The 13,121-nt window shown below is 37.9% G+C and overlaps 1 protein-coding gene across 1 annotated transcript; it reads left to right on the forward strand.

Annotated features, from left to right (window-relative positions):
- The first annotated feature begins 1,106 nt into the window (after positions 1-1,106).
- Positions 1,107-5,528, forward strand: rps16 (ribosomal protein S16). Its single transcript, XM_055006255.1, has 6 exons — positions 1,107-1,184; positions 1,275-1,326; positions 2,002-2,103; positions 3,769-3,865; positions 3,975-4,022; positions 5,336-5,528. Exons 2-6 carry the CDS (start codon positions 1,279-1,281, stop codon positions 5,479-5,481), a joined length of 441 nt encoding a protein of 146 aa, XP_054862230.1. The 5' UTR covers positions 1,107-1,184; positions 1,275-1,278; the 3' UTR covers positions 5,482-5,528.
- Positions 5,529-13,121: the final 7,593 nt, after the last annotated feature.

Raw genomic sequence — 13,121 nt, forward strand, 5'->3', positions numbered from 1 at the left:
GAAAACAAGACACAAAATGACAAAAACGAGACACACAACGACAAAATCAATACACAAAACATGGAGCAGGTCATGTGATCTGGAATTAACACACTTCCTTGAGAGGTGTTTTTGTAATGGGGAACTTAGTTGAAAGTGATACAATGTATTATTTTCCACATAAAATTTGATATATTGCCAAAAAAAAATGTCTGTCATGATTATCTCAACTCAATAAAAAGAACAAAATCAAAACCATTTTTGAATAAACAAATTTTTATTACTGTTTCGCTAATTAGAAGGTGGTTGTTATTCAATTCAAATGGTTATTTAGTTAATGTTTTAGTGATATCCAGTCATTTTTTATTAAGTGATTGTTTCCATAATAAATAATTATGGAATTTCTAAAAACATGATCAGAATGTACATAAAAAAATAATTTTCTTTACTTTTAATAAAACTGTATGCAAGACATATCCCATGGACTTTAAAAATCCCTCAATTATATATTGACCCATCTGCATCTTGATTGCACTCCTTAGCCCCTGATGAAAACATAGACTGAAAACATACTTATATACTGATTAATCTTTCAAAAAAGCATTTCAGATTCATGAAGATTCAGATTCAGAAAACTTTATTTGTCGCCGGGGGGGCAATTAAAAAGGCACGCAGAGCAGGTAGTGCAACAATGATGTAATAAAGAAATAGGGATAAATAATAGTAATATAAGAATAAAAAAGAATCACGAAAAGGAAAAAAAAAGAAAAAAACACAACTTGGTAAGATACCAGTGCAAATTTGTCAAAATTTGTTAAAAATGGCAGAAAATCTAAAAGAGATACCAACTTTTTGCTCTATATCCTGCTATATTTATTTTTATTATTACATTTTTTCCCCCGGTTTTTGTTTCTATAGTTTCTTTATCATTATTATTATTATTATTATTACTATCTGTCCATATTCCTAGGGTGACACCAACAGCAGAAGCCATATTCCTTGTATGTTGTGTACGTATTTGGCCATTAAAGCTGATTCTGATTTATGAAAACACTTCACTTCCCTCAGAATATAAAATGGAGGTAGAGCAAGAGCAACTGTCGCAAACTCTGCTCCAAAGCAGCTTGAATCGTCGTAGCGGAGCCCCTGATGCTCGGACTGAGAAACCCCGTCGGTCTCTTCGTACGGCACCCAGGCTGAAGACGGTATGGTGTTCATTCTTATCCGCCAAAATACTGGAAAAATAAGCTTAATAACGGCTTTGTAACGCGAGTTTTGTCTTTTGTGTGTTTCAGAAACATGCCAGCTAAAGGTCCTTTGCAGTCTGTCCAGGTGTTTGGACGTAAAGTAAGTAAATACGTATAATTTATTCCACGTGTGGTAACGCAGCTAACTTGTCTTGCTAGCGGACAGGGGCTAAAGCGGCTAACGTGAAGCGACGGGCCGTCATTTTATAACGAAATATCCCAGTAATTAAACAGTTAGGTACGCAGTCATAACGCCCAGAGGTACTGAAATGTTACATGAAGCTGAATTTCAGTCACACCGGTTTGCTGTGTTCATTTGAGGCTGTTGCTGTGTTAGCCACTGGTCAGCGTTACTGTGTGTTAGCTTACCTAGCTAGCCCGGTAGCTAACAGGCGTTTACAGGATGGCAACCACATTGTTAGCACATATGTCATGTGAAAGAGTTAACTGTCCACATTTCCAACTTAATAATTAAGATGGGTAACTTAAATATGTGTCACTGAGCAAATAATGACGAGTTTTCAGCATCGCTATTCTGAATTAATGAGATGCCATAGGTTTCATTGGTTAAAGATAGCTGGGAATGAATGAGAATCTGATTTACTGCTAAGTATGTATTCTCATATGACGGATTTTCTTTTGATGCAAAATTGTAAACATTGGCAAGTTAACACAAAAGCAAGTATAGCATGTTAAAGCCATCATAAATTGCTAATTAGCTGTATGAATGTCATCTCTTACTAGTTCATTGATGGTGTCTGATGCTCTGTTATAGAAAACCGCCACAGCAGTCGCCCACTGCAAGAGGGGAAATGGCCTGATCAAGGTGAACGGCAGACCCCTGGAGATGGTGGAGCCCGCCACTCTCCAGTACAAGGTGAGGAAGGAGGATGAATATGGAAGGAGAGAGATTAGCGGATGCCTTTAACATCTGTAACTGAGGCAGTGAATTTTGATTCAGGCAGTGCCATAAAGTGAAGTGGAAAGTAGAGATATCCGATATTGTCCAACTCTCAATTTACGACTCCAATATCATTGGGTACAGACATATGTGGGCTATTTAACTAATTTTAGGGAACATTAATTAACACATTGTACCTGATTTTATTGTGATGCCCCATTGGATGCATTCTCAAATGGAACAAGGTTTTCCAAATGTGAACATTGTCTGAGCAAAATAAGAAACTACTTCAACTTAAGTTATGGAAAAAAAGACTTTTTTTTGGTCTCATACAACAATTCACACTCTCCCTCCCTCCCTCTATGAGTCTATTACAATGTGGCAACTACACTGTACAGTTTTGAAAACTGCACATTTCTTTGAGATGCAAACAATGCTTCAGGCTTGAGGTGAAGTGCAAAAAAAAGGAAATATTTTAAAGTGCACAAATATAAGCAGCCTGTGTCCTTGGCCCATTATTTGGGCTAATACAATCATAAAAAATTATAAACTGGTAAAGGTAAATGCTGGCAAAATCCAGGCAATATTTTATCGGTCTTCACAATAGGCAAAAAAAATGGTAATGATACTGACTGATAATAATTTTTACGCCAATATCTTGCCAAAAAATTCGGTATTTCCGCACCTGGAAGTTAATGTTTAGACTCCATTATGTGAATAAAAGTAGTTTTTTTTTCTTTTTCATTTTCTTAGTTATATTTTGGGCACAAGGCTAGCTGGAGACAGTTCCCATGGTGCTTGAAAGGTTTATTGGTGGGGGTTTTTAATTGATTTTGCACAGCAAATCCCTGTCTAATTTTTTTTTTCATAACTGTTATGGTAATAAACAAATTCAAACCTCTGAAACCCAAAACATACCAGTGGGTTCAAAAGGCAAGTTATTTTATTTTTACAAACTGCTACAATTGTAGCACAGCAGGCAAAAAACTTGAGTAATGGCGAGAATCGTAAGATTTCAACTTTCAGTACATCCTTGAGTTAAAGATGTGTGTCTAAAAAACAATGTAATAGAAATTGAACGTGTGGGTGGTTTGTCTAATTTGCTTTATTCTACATATCTCATTGTAACATTCGCCAAAAATAAACTGCCAAATTCTGTCAGAAGGATTTTTAAAAGCGTCCTTCAGGCTGAATTGCAGGCAGTGTTTGCACAGAGAAGATAGGATATATATATATATTTATATATACACACACACACACACACACACACACACACACACACACACACACACACACACACACACACAATGTAGAGCCATCCTATTTTACCAATTTTGCTAACACCAGTGGGAACATGAACAAATGTGAACATTATTTATGGCATTATAGCTGTTGCTGTACCACTCAAAAGAAATTTTCTTTCAACTTCACATGGTTGCTCTGTTTTCATAGAGGTGCAGGACTTCATATTGCTGTGAAAAATGAGCCCACAGTGACTGAACACATAGCAGAAGCAAAAAAAAGCCCAGAAGTTGCTTGGGATTGTGAAAGTTAAAACTTGCCAACAGTCTGTTCAGTATTAGTGTTTTATTAACCACAAGTACAATTGACCTCATTTCCCTCTCCCATTCTCTTTTTTAGCTTTTGGAGCCAGTGCTGTTGCTGGGCAAGGAGCGCTTTGCTGGAGTTGACATCAGAGTCAGAGTGAAGGGTGGTGGACACGTCGCACAGATCTACGGTGAGCACAAACCTTTTCTTTCTGGGATTTGGATATTGGTGATGTTGGATGATTGCATTGCTTTAACAAGGTGCTCTGGTGTAACCATCTAATTATTTTTGTCTTTCAGCTATCCGTCAGGCTATCTCCAAAGCCCTGGTTGCATACTACCAGAAGTGTAAGTATTCAAATATATGCTGTTGAAGGGATTCGGTTACAGTAGCTTAGGATAAGTGGAAAGTATTTTAGATATCCTTGTTGGATTTCATAGCAGTAAATGTCAATAGTGGACAGAACTGGACATACATTTTTGTTCCTGAGAAATCTTGTTGGCTGAAAGTCCACCTGCATATGCTGAACTGACAGTCTTGGCTGAACGCTGCATTAAGGACTGCAGCTGTGTGCTGAGCTCGACTGTAGAATTTGCTGTGCAAGGAAAGGTGATATTGTGTCAGAGCAGGTCAACAAAATGTTTTGTACACGGATTACTCTGCATTCAGGAAGAGGACGTCTAATGTCAGGGGTCTCAAAGGAAAGTAAGTATTAAATTTTACATTTAGAAAAAATACCAGTTTTGTTTACATGTGAGACCCAAATGTAGAGGGAAAAAAAACATGGCAAAAAATGTATATATGTGTGTATATATAACCCAAATATGTAAAACAATTGCAAAATAATAGCAAAAATTATATGTATCTATACCTCTAAATATAGGAAAAAACGCAAAAAAATATATATATAAGTATATATACCCCCAAATATAGAAAAAAAAGGCAAAAAGTTTGCAAAAAAAAACTTCACACACATATATACACACCCAAATACAGAAAAAAAGCAAGAATATATATAAATATATGAATAAATAATAAAAAAGATATAGCTGATGTTCTGCAACCGTTGGTTTTACAGGGTAAATCAGGGTTTTGATTACTTAATAATAGACCTGTGAAATCTCTGGAAAATGCTTAAATTTCTGTTAAATAAAGTAGAACAGACTCATGGGCTTTACTGTATACAGACCAAATGTGCTTATTTTCAACGTAGTTGATCCCTTTAGGCTAATTCAGAATCAGGAAAAATGTTCAAATATGGAGATAGTTAATTTTGAGTGAATTGTGTCTAATTTTTAAAGTGCACACATTGACATGGTGTTTTAACACATTTCAGTGTTCTAACAGCCCCATAATACTGAATAGCTTGTAGTCTGTACAGAAACTGCCTGCTTGGGTACACTTGTCATTCTGAAACAATTAGGAAGTTAGGAGAAGATAGTTCACTGTGCAATTTTGAGAAGTTCATAGTAGATTTTTAGTAAAGAATGTGACGAGAAAGAAACCAAGCTCTTATGAGAAAGTCTGAAACAGTTGAGGGCTCGTGGCTTTGTCTAAACGTAGGTATATATAGAATAGAGAGGCACAATAAAGCTGTTAAATTGCAAAGGACACATAGCATGAGAGCGGAATAACCCAAAACGTTCTCATCTTCCTGCAGATGTGGACGAGGCCTCCAAGAAGGAGATCAAAGACATCCTGATCCAGTACGACAGGACCCTGCTGGTCGCTGATCCACGTCGCTGCGAGTCCAAGAAGTTCGGTGGACCTGGAGCTCGCGCCCGCTACCAGAAGTCCTACCGTTAATTGCCATGTACATTTTCATAATAAATCAGGTGGAACAAAGAATTAAACTCTCAGGTTTTTATTTATTAAGCTGCCGTATTCCACAAGTAAATCACACACGATTCCTCTCGGCCTCGCCTGCACAGACGCACAGTTCATAGTAAATTACTTACTTGTTTAGGTTGCTAGGCACCCATCAGCCAGTTTGGATTCTCAGCAGCTCAAGTATGTTTAATGAGTGGAAAACGATGCGTTAAGTAAGCAGACTGTCAGTGACATGGAGAAAGAACATGAGCAGCAACATCCTCCGCTGCTGAAATGAGTCCAAGGTAGCTGTAATGTATCTGAGCTTGACCCTGACCTCTGCATGATGAGAGACACTGGAGGGTTTTGAATGAATTAACATTTAATTCTGCATAGCAACCTGTAGTGACTTCAAACATGATCATGCAGTGCAACAATGGCCATAAATGCAGGTGTAGTGCATGTTACTGAGGACCTGAGCAAATGTAGAAGTTTGCAGTTTTTATTTGAGCAATTTTCAGAAATGAGAATAGATGCTCAGCTCAGCTACACAGTAGGATCTGCTCACAGCACACATTTTGGTTTTTAAATTAAGAAATGCAAGTGTTCCTAATTTCAGCTCTGTGCTAGTTAAGTGTCCCAGTAAGCCCTTAAGTAAAATATGACAGCGAACCAGCATCTAAAACACAAGGATCCTGAAACTGAAGAGAGTAAATTAAACGTAATTGTGCTTTTCTGTCAAAATATCCTCTGTGCAAAATCCCTGTTTACTGTGATCAGTGAGGAGCTCCATGTGATTAATAACTAAATAATTTGTAATAATAATGTAATAATAATTATTTTTTTTAAATCGTGGGAAAAAAATGACTTTTTTTTTTAGCTGAATCAGACAATGTAGTTTACATTTTCTATGAGACTCTTGTAAAATTGTTACTTCTATGTACAGACATGGAAAAACTTATTAGACCACCCTTGTTTTTTTCAATTTCTTGTTCATTTTAATATCTGGTACCACTAAAGGTATATTACCTGAAGAATACAATGAACACGACAACAGATGCAGCTGATTCCATAATACTTTATGTCCTGTTTGACATCTTTAAGCTTCATTGTATTCCAGGGTATATAAGAGGACATTTCATGTCATCAGCAGCACATGTAAAGGCCTAGAGTGGTTTCCTGCTGACATTCAAGCCGTAGCACAACTCAGAAGTTGTCAGCTCTCACATAATGCCTAAAACTAAAGAATTATGTGAAGCTGTAAATTGGCATGAGTGAGAGACAGGTAGCCAAAAAACTGAAGATCTCCAAGACAGCCGTTCATTACATCAAGAAAAAACAAGCCCAACATGGTTCTACCAAACTGCTAGCTGGTCAGGAAACGTTTTTCTACCCACCAGATGACGTCACTCATCTGTTCCTGTGTCAGGAATCGTCCTCAGACCTCCAGGGACTTTAAAAATGAATGGGCACTGTGGAGAAATGTGACTTGTTCAGCAAGGACAGTTGGAAAGCGACTTTGAAGCTGATCTGAAGTCCCACAGGGCAGGAAGAAGCCCTTCATCAAGGAAAGGTAGAGGAAAGCCTGGTTACTGTTTGCTGGGATCACAAGGATTGGACTGTTGATGATTGGACTAAGGTTCTCTTCAGGGATGAATCCAATTTTCTGTTGATGTCCACTCCAGCCAATTTACTGGTTAGGAGGAAGCCTGGAGAAGCTACAAACCAGACTGTCTGCCCCTACAGTAAAACATGGGGGTGGATCAGTGACCATCTGGGGTAGTTTCAGTCTGGGTGGAACAGGGCAAATGAACCAGGTCATGTACAGGACTACTCTAGAAAACAGTCTTCTTCCATCAGCTGGAAAACTCTTTCCTGCCTTTAATGACTGGATTTTCCAACAAGACAAGGTCAGTTAAAGCCTGGATGGAGAACCAGAACATTGGAACCATGCCTTGTCCTGCTCAATCACCAGATCTAAATCCAGTTGAAAACTCCATACCCAAAACTGCATCACATTAATCTCACTCATTATCACCCCAGTAGCGAGTATGATTGTGTTTTTGTTTTGTTTTTATTTTTTATGTAATTTAGTCTTTTTACCTTACTTTATACTTATTCTTAACCTTTTATAATATTACCTTTATTTCTGCACTGTGAATGGATGTGAGAAACATCATGTTGTTTAGCTGTGCACATTGCTGAATGACAATAAAGCTGAAGAAATCATCATGAAGAAAATCATCAAATGCAAAATGGAGAACCACAAGCCCCAAAACAAAGCAAATTAGAATTAGTGCAACAGGAATGTGCTGCTGTGACAGCAGAACAATGTTAGAAGCTGGTGGAGAGCAGCCAAGATGCATGGATGCAGTCATCAGAAACAATGGTTATGAATCTGTACTAACTCCTGTGTGGATCATGAGACTAAAACAGACAGAAAAGAAAACATGGAATCCTAAAAGCTGTTTTTGGCAGAACAATGTCATAGATATTGATGTAAGAACTGAAGAGATTTTGGTTATTATCAAGAAAAACATGGAAAATGTCTGATATCAGCTCTGAAATTAAACTGATGGACCATTTTTGTTATCATTATATTTGTCCAAGCAAATATACCTTTAGTTGTATTAAAATTAACAAGAAATTGAAGTAAACGAGGGTGGTCTAGTTATTTTTTTTCCATGACTGTATGTTTTATTGAGATCAGTTCTTTGTCACACCTTCAGACTGTATTTTTCTCTTTACATGCAGTGGATGAGAACACCTTTTATGAATTTTCCTTAGTTTTTTGCCTTTATGATTACAAACATCCACCAGGAGAGGTCGCTAGAAGACAATGTGAAACAATAATATCCATTTTCTCTCCAGCAGCCATTAGAAAAGGTGTTCAACTGGCCTGCTGCCATTTCAGAAAAAACCTCTTAAACCTCCTGATCAGCAGATATATTATCGCTGAATATGCATGACAGCTGGCGTCCTGAAGGCACAGAAATCTACCTGCATGGATAAGTGACTGATTTGCAAAGTGTTCCCAACCTGAATTTGCTTCAAAATCAGCACCCTGCACAGAGAAATACGACTACAGATGTTGACTATTGTATGTTAAAAATGAGGCATTGTGTCCAGACAGCTTGTCCCACTGCTCTACTGATAGATGCTGTATAATGAGTCCAGCTTCACTCAGCCAAAATGTCACATTTTATTATTCTGGTTGGTGCTTTTATTGTATTTTTCTCCTGTGATAAGAATACCCTGCACAGTTCATTTACAGCTATTAATCTTCCACACACACAAAAGCCCATTTCCTGCTCCCTCTTGATTACGTCCAGGGTGATATATATATTTTTTAGCACAAAATTGCAGCACTCTTTCGTCAGTTTTTTCGCTGATGCACTAACACTGGGGCACAACAACAGGAGTGTGATGAGGTGAGCTGAGGCCCAGATGTTGTTGGCCTCTCTGTGGGCAGCCAGCAGCAGCCGTTCCCGCTCAGCGAGCTCCCGGGGGGGATCAGGCCTGTTTACAGCCCTCCAATAATCAACACAGCAGGGAAGCCCACTCCCCACTGCTACTGTTGTTTACTACTGTTTATTTTCTGCCCCAGCCTGCCTCCTCACCCCTAAAGGCCATAATACTACATCGGGGACATTCTGCACCTGTGGAAATGGTTGTGTTTTCTGCAGCATTAAGAGGACAGAGAGGAAACTAATGTGGATAACGCTGAGAGCTGTGGAGGGAGCAAAAAGCTGCGATGAGATCGATGTTTGTGGCTGGTTTCTCTCAGCGATAGGCTCCATCTCTGGTTTTGTACAGTAATTTGTGTGATGGGTCAATAGGCCAGGAGTGCAATCAAGACACAGATGGGTCAATATATAATTGAGGGATTTTTGAAGTCCATGGGATATGTCTTGTATACATTTTTATTAAAAGTAAAAAAAATAATGTTTTTTTGTGTTCATTATGATCATGTCTTTACAAATTCCAGAATTATTTATTACGGAAACAATCACTTATTAATAAAAAATGACTGGATATCACTAAAATGTCAACTAAATAACCATCCGAATTTAATAACAACCACCTTCTAATTAGCTAAACAATAATAAAATGAGCTGATTCAAAAATAATTTTGATTGTGTTCTTTTAATTAAGTTGAGATAATCATGAGCGATATTTCTTTTTTGGCAATATATCAAATTTTATGTGGAAAATAACAAATTGCATCACTTTCAACTAAGTTCCCCATGACAAAAACCGCTCTCAAGGAAGTGTGTTAATTCCAGATCACATGACCTGCTCCACATGATGTCATTTCCTCCTGAAGAAAAGACTGGCCAGACTCCAAGGCTTTCTGAGTTATTTAATATAAAGTAGTGTGTGAGTCAAGTGTGGATTTATGGCATGTCAACAGGTTTACTACAATATCTTTATAAATAACTTTCAATTTCACTTTTACTCAATTGTATATATAATATTTAGAAAAATCTTTCTTTAAAAATGCCTCAAATTGTATTTCATTTTGCAAATATATTTACTGCATTAAACTTGAATCCAATAGCTAATGTATTAAATAAAAGTAATTTTTTTTTATTGAATAGTATTTTTTATGTAGAAAAATAATTTCATTGTTATTCACAGTTACAGGGATATTTTTGACGATTTAAAAAAAATATATTCAGAAAAATAACAAATAAAATTACAGATTTATTTCATAGTGTGTATAAATCATTTAGCAATAAAAATCTTGTAGTCAGTTTTTCAGAATAAAAGCATAAATGATAACAAATAGCTTTATTAGAGGATTTATAAATGATTTATCTATGTTTTATCTATGTTTATCTATGTTTTATAGATTACATAAAAGCCCATCTGTCAGGTAGACACCTCTGTATGACCTTTGACCTTTTAATAAAGCATTTTTAGTATTAATTAATATTATAAACTGCAAACTTATTTGATCAAAAACCCTTTAACATTGACTTCTACCTGTTTATCAAGAACCATTTACAGCACACCTATTAATAGAAAGTAGCCCACAAAGGCAAAGAAAAGAAATTTCAGCTCTTTGTGTGGTTTAATATAATTTTTCGTCTCACACGTGCAACATCTTGGCACCTGTGTCGGTTTATTTTTCTTCCCCTTAACGTGCTTTGATTCAGTTACACTTCGTCTGGGGCAATTTTTTAAAAAAAACAATGAAGAGCCACGATTGCAAATTAAGCGAATTTGATCTGGAACACAAAAAGGTGTCAGAATTATTTTTGCACAACAAGTGGCGGAGTGCTCTTGGTGTTAAAACTGTGTAATTAGGTGTACGGGATTTATTCCTTTATGGCTGAGCACACACACACACACACACACACACACACACAGAGCAAACCTAACACCTGCCTTTCCTCTGTTAACACCTCTGCCTCTCTAGGTCTCCAAATCACACAAACACGGAGGTGCGAGGACAGGATGCATTTCGTCATCACTTGCACTTCATCCCCACCTCTCCTCCTGATGCCTTATGAACACACACTGTGCAATTAACACATGGAAAGCATATGAATACACCCACAAAATCAGCCGCATTTTCAATTTCAACCTTTTTTCTGCAGTCGAAAAAAGAAAAGAAAAAAAGACACAAGGATGTTCATTAACATATATCGACCGGCGCCTTCCTTTTCCTGCCTGCAGCGGTCGACTCCTCGTCGAGCCTCATTGCCCAGAATGAGTAAACAACAATTGGTCGACGGGGGCCAGTGGCTCGGGATCAGGGCGCTGCGGCGGCAAATGTTGGCTTGGTTTCAGAGGAAATGCAGGTGACGCGCTGCTGTTTGGGCTGAGAGCGATAATGAGGGGCTCGGTGATTATCTGTTGCATTGTCCTTGAGAGGAGCTCGTCTGTGTGTGTGTGAAGGAGAAGGAATGTTTCCTCTGAGAATACAGCTGAGCCCTGTGTGTGCCACGTGTTTTTCTGTATATCCCTTTTCTTAACAATGTCAAACGGCCTAATTTATAAGGCTTTGTAGGGCTAAATCAGCTGGATTTGGCCGAGGCAAACCGTCTGCGCTCCCAATTTTCTTTGTTTTCGGATTATTGGTCGCCAGTGAAGTTTGGAACCTTTTTCAGCTAAAACAAAATTAAATAAAGATAAAAGTAGAAAAACAGATGATTAAAATCGTATTTGCTGCTGTGGTCTAAACATTGTTTTAGAAATTAGTTTGGTTGCAGAGAACTAGGAAAGAAAGTGAGCGCTCCACTCATGTCAGTGCAGAAAATAAGTAGCTTACAGTTCAAAATTAGCAACACCAGAAGCTTCTTTTTGATCTGTTTTACGCAAAGAATCAGTTGTAACTTTCAGGACACAGTGTTAAAGTCTGTGTCAGTTCATTGATTAAACCCCTAAAACTCTTCTCTGCGTATCAAAGTTACATATTTACACATTTTTCCATGAAAATAATCCCTTCCTGCCTTAGAATGTCTTCAGGATAACTCTACATTAAAATTTGCAGATCTAGGAAGTCCCCAACCCTCTCTCTACCCACAACTCCCTATTTGCTGCAGATCAAGCACACCAGCTCACCTATAACTCTGCACAAACATTATAGAACTTTGTAATTTTGGTAGAATTCAGTCACACGTTTGAGCTGGAATATAATTCTTGAGAAGAATTTTGTTATGTATGAAACCCTCGGCTGTCTGAAGCCATATTTGCGCTAAAGTATTGACTGCTTATTTTTCTCATGACGTGTCTTCCAGTGCATAAATGACAACGTATGTACAGGGGGTCCTTGGCTTACAACGTCCTCGAACTACAGTGTATCATCGTTACTGGTTATGTGGAACTAGTTGACAAGCGGAGCGGATGAATACGTCTTTATGCGGTGATATAAGAAGTCTTTGCTTACATTTGCTGGTTGTACGCCACCTTGGATTGCGCTACATTCGCTAACTTTTTGCCCTTCATTATGGCTCCTGATGGCAGTGCTTCGAAGAAAAGGAAAGTCATCTCTATGGAAATGAAATTAGATATAATAAAACACTCGGAACAGGGAAAAACACAGACGAACATCAGTCAAGTTGTAAAAACAGTTCAACATATTGTAGCGACCCTCTGTGATGAATGAGTGAGACTTTATCTGGTTCTCTGGTGGTTTATTGAACCTTCACACAGGCTACTGTGGGCCGTAGACAACTAGAAAAACCCCATAACTTAGTTCCAGAATTAGCCACCATTCCCAGCTCTCTCTCGCTCCACACACACTGGCATGTGATGCACGTAACGGCTTTGTTTACTTTTTCGCCCGAGTTCCGACTTATGGCGAAAATTGACTTATGTTGATCCCTAGGAACGGACCTTCAACGTAAATTGATAACCCCCTGTAATGGTAACAAGACAAACAAGATAAGCACTCAGAGAGCGCAGTACTCCACCAAGGCTGCTCAGCGGTGGATTTGTAGTAGGATCGCAATCATGTGATCATCAGCAGACAGCTGATGTAATGTTTACTTGTCATAGTTACAGTGATGCTATCTCGCAATAATATAGAAATCTTTAACAAATCCGTGGATCCAGACTATAAGCTGCATTACTCGCAAAATTGAATCACTTGGTCCTTGTGTCACTTCTGACCTTCCCTGAAAATT

This window comes from Amphiprion ocellaris, chromosome 21, assembly GCF_022539595.1.
Source record: "Amphiprion ocellaris isolate individual 3 ecotype Okinawa chromosome 21, ASM2253959v1, whole genome shotgun sequence".
Lineage (NCBI taxonomy): Eukaryota > Metazoa > Chordata > Actinopteri > Pomacentridae > Amphiprion > Amphiprion ocellaris.

Bases quoted from the DNA above. Each gene is read 5' to 3' on its own strand.
- rps16 (XM_055006255.1), top strand. From the start codon at position 1,279: ATGCCAGCTAAAGGTCCTTTGCAGTCTGTCCAGGTGTTTGGACGTAAA. The intron at 1,327-2,001 runs GTAAGTAAATAC...GCTCTGTTATAG, and splicing joins TCCAGGTGTTTGGACGTAAA to AAAACCGCCACAGCAGTCGC. The intron at 3,866-3,974 runs GTGAGCACAAAC...TTTGTCTTTCAG, and splicing joins ACACGTCGCACAGATCTACG to CTATCCGTCAGGCTATCTCC.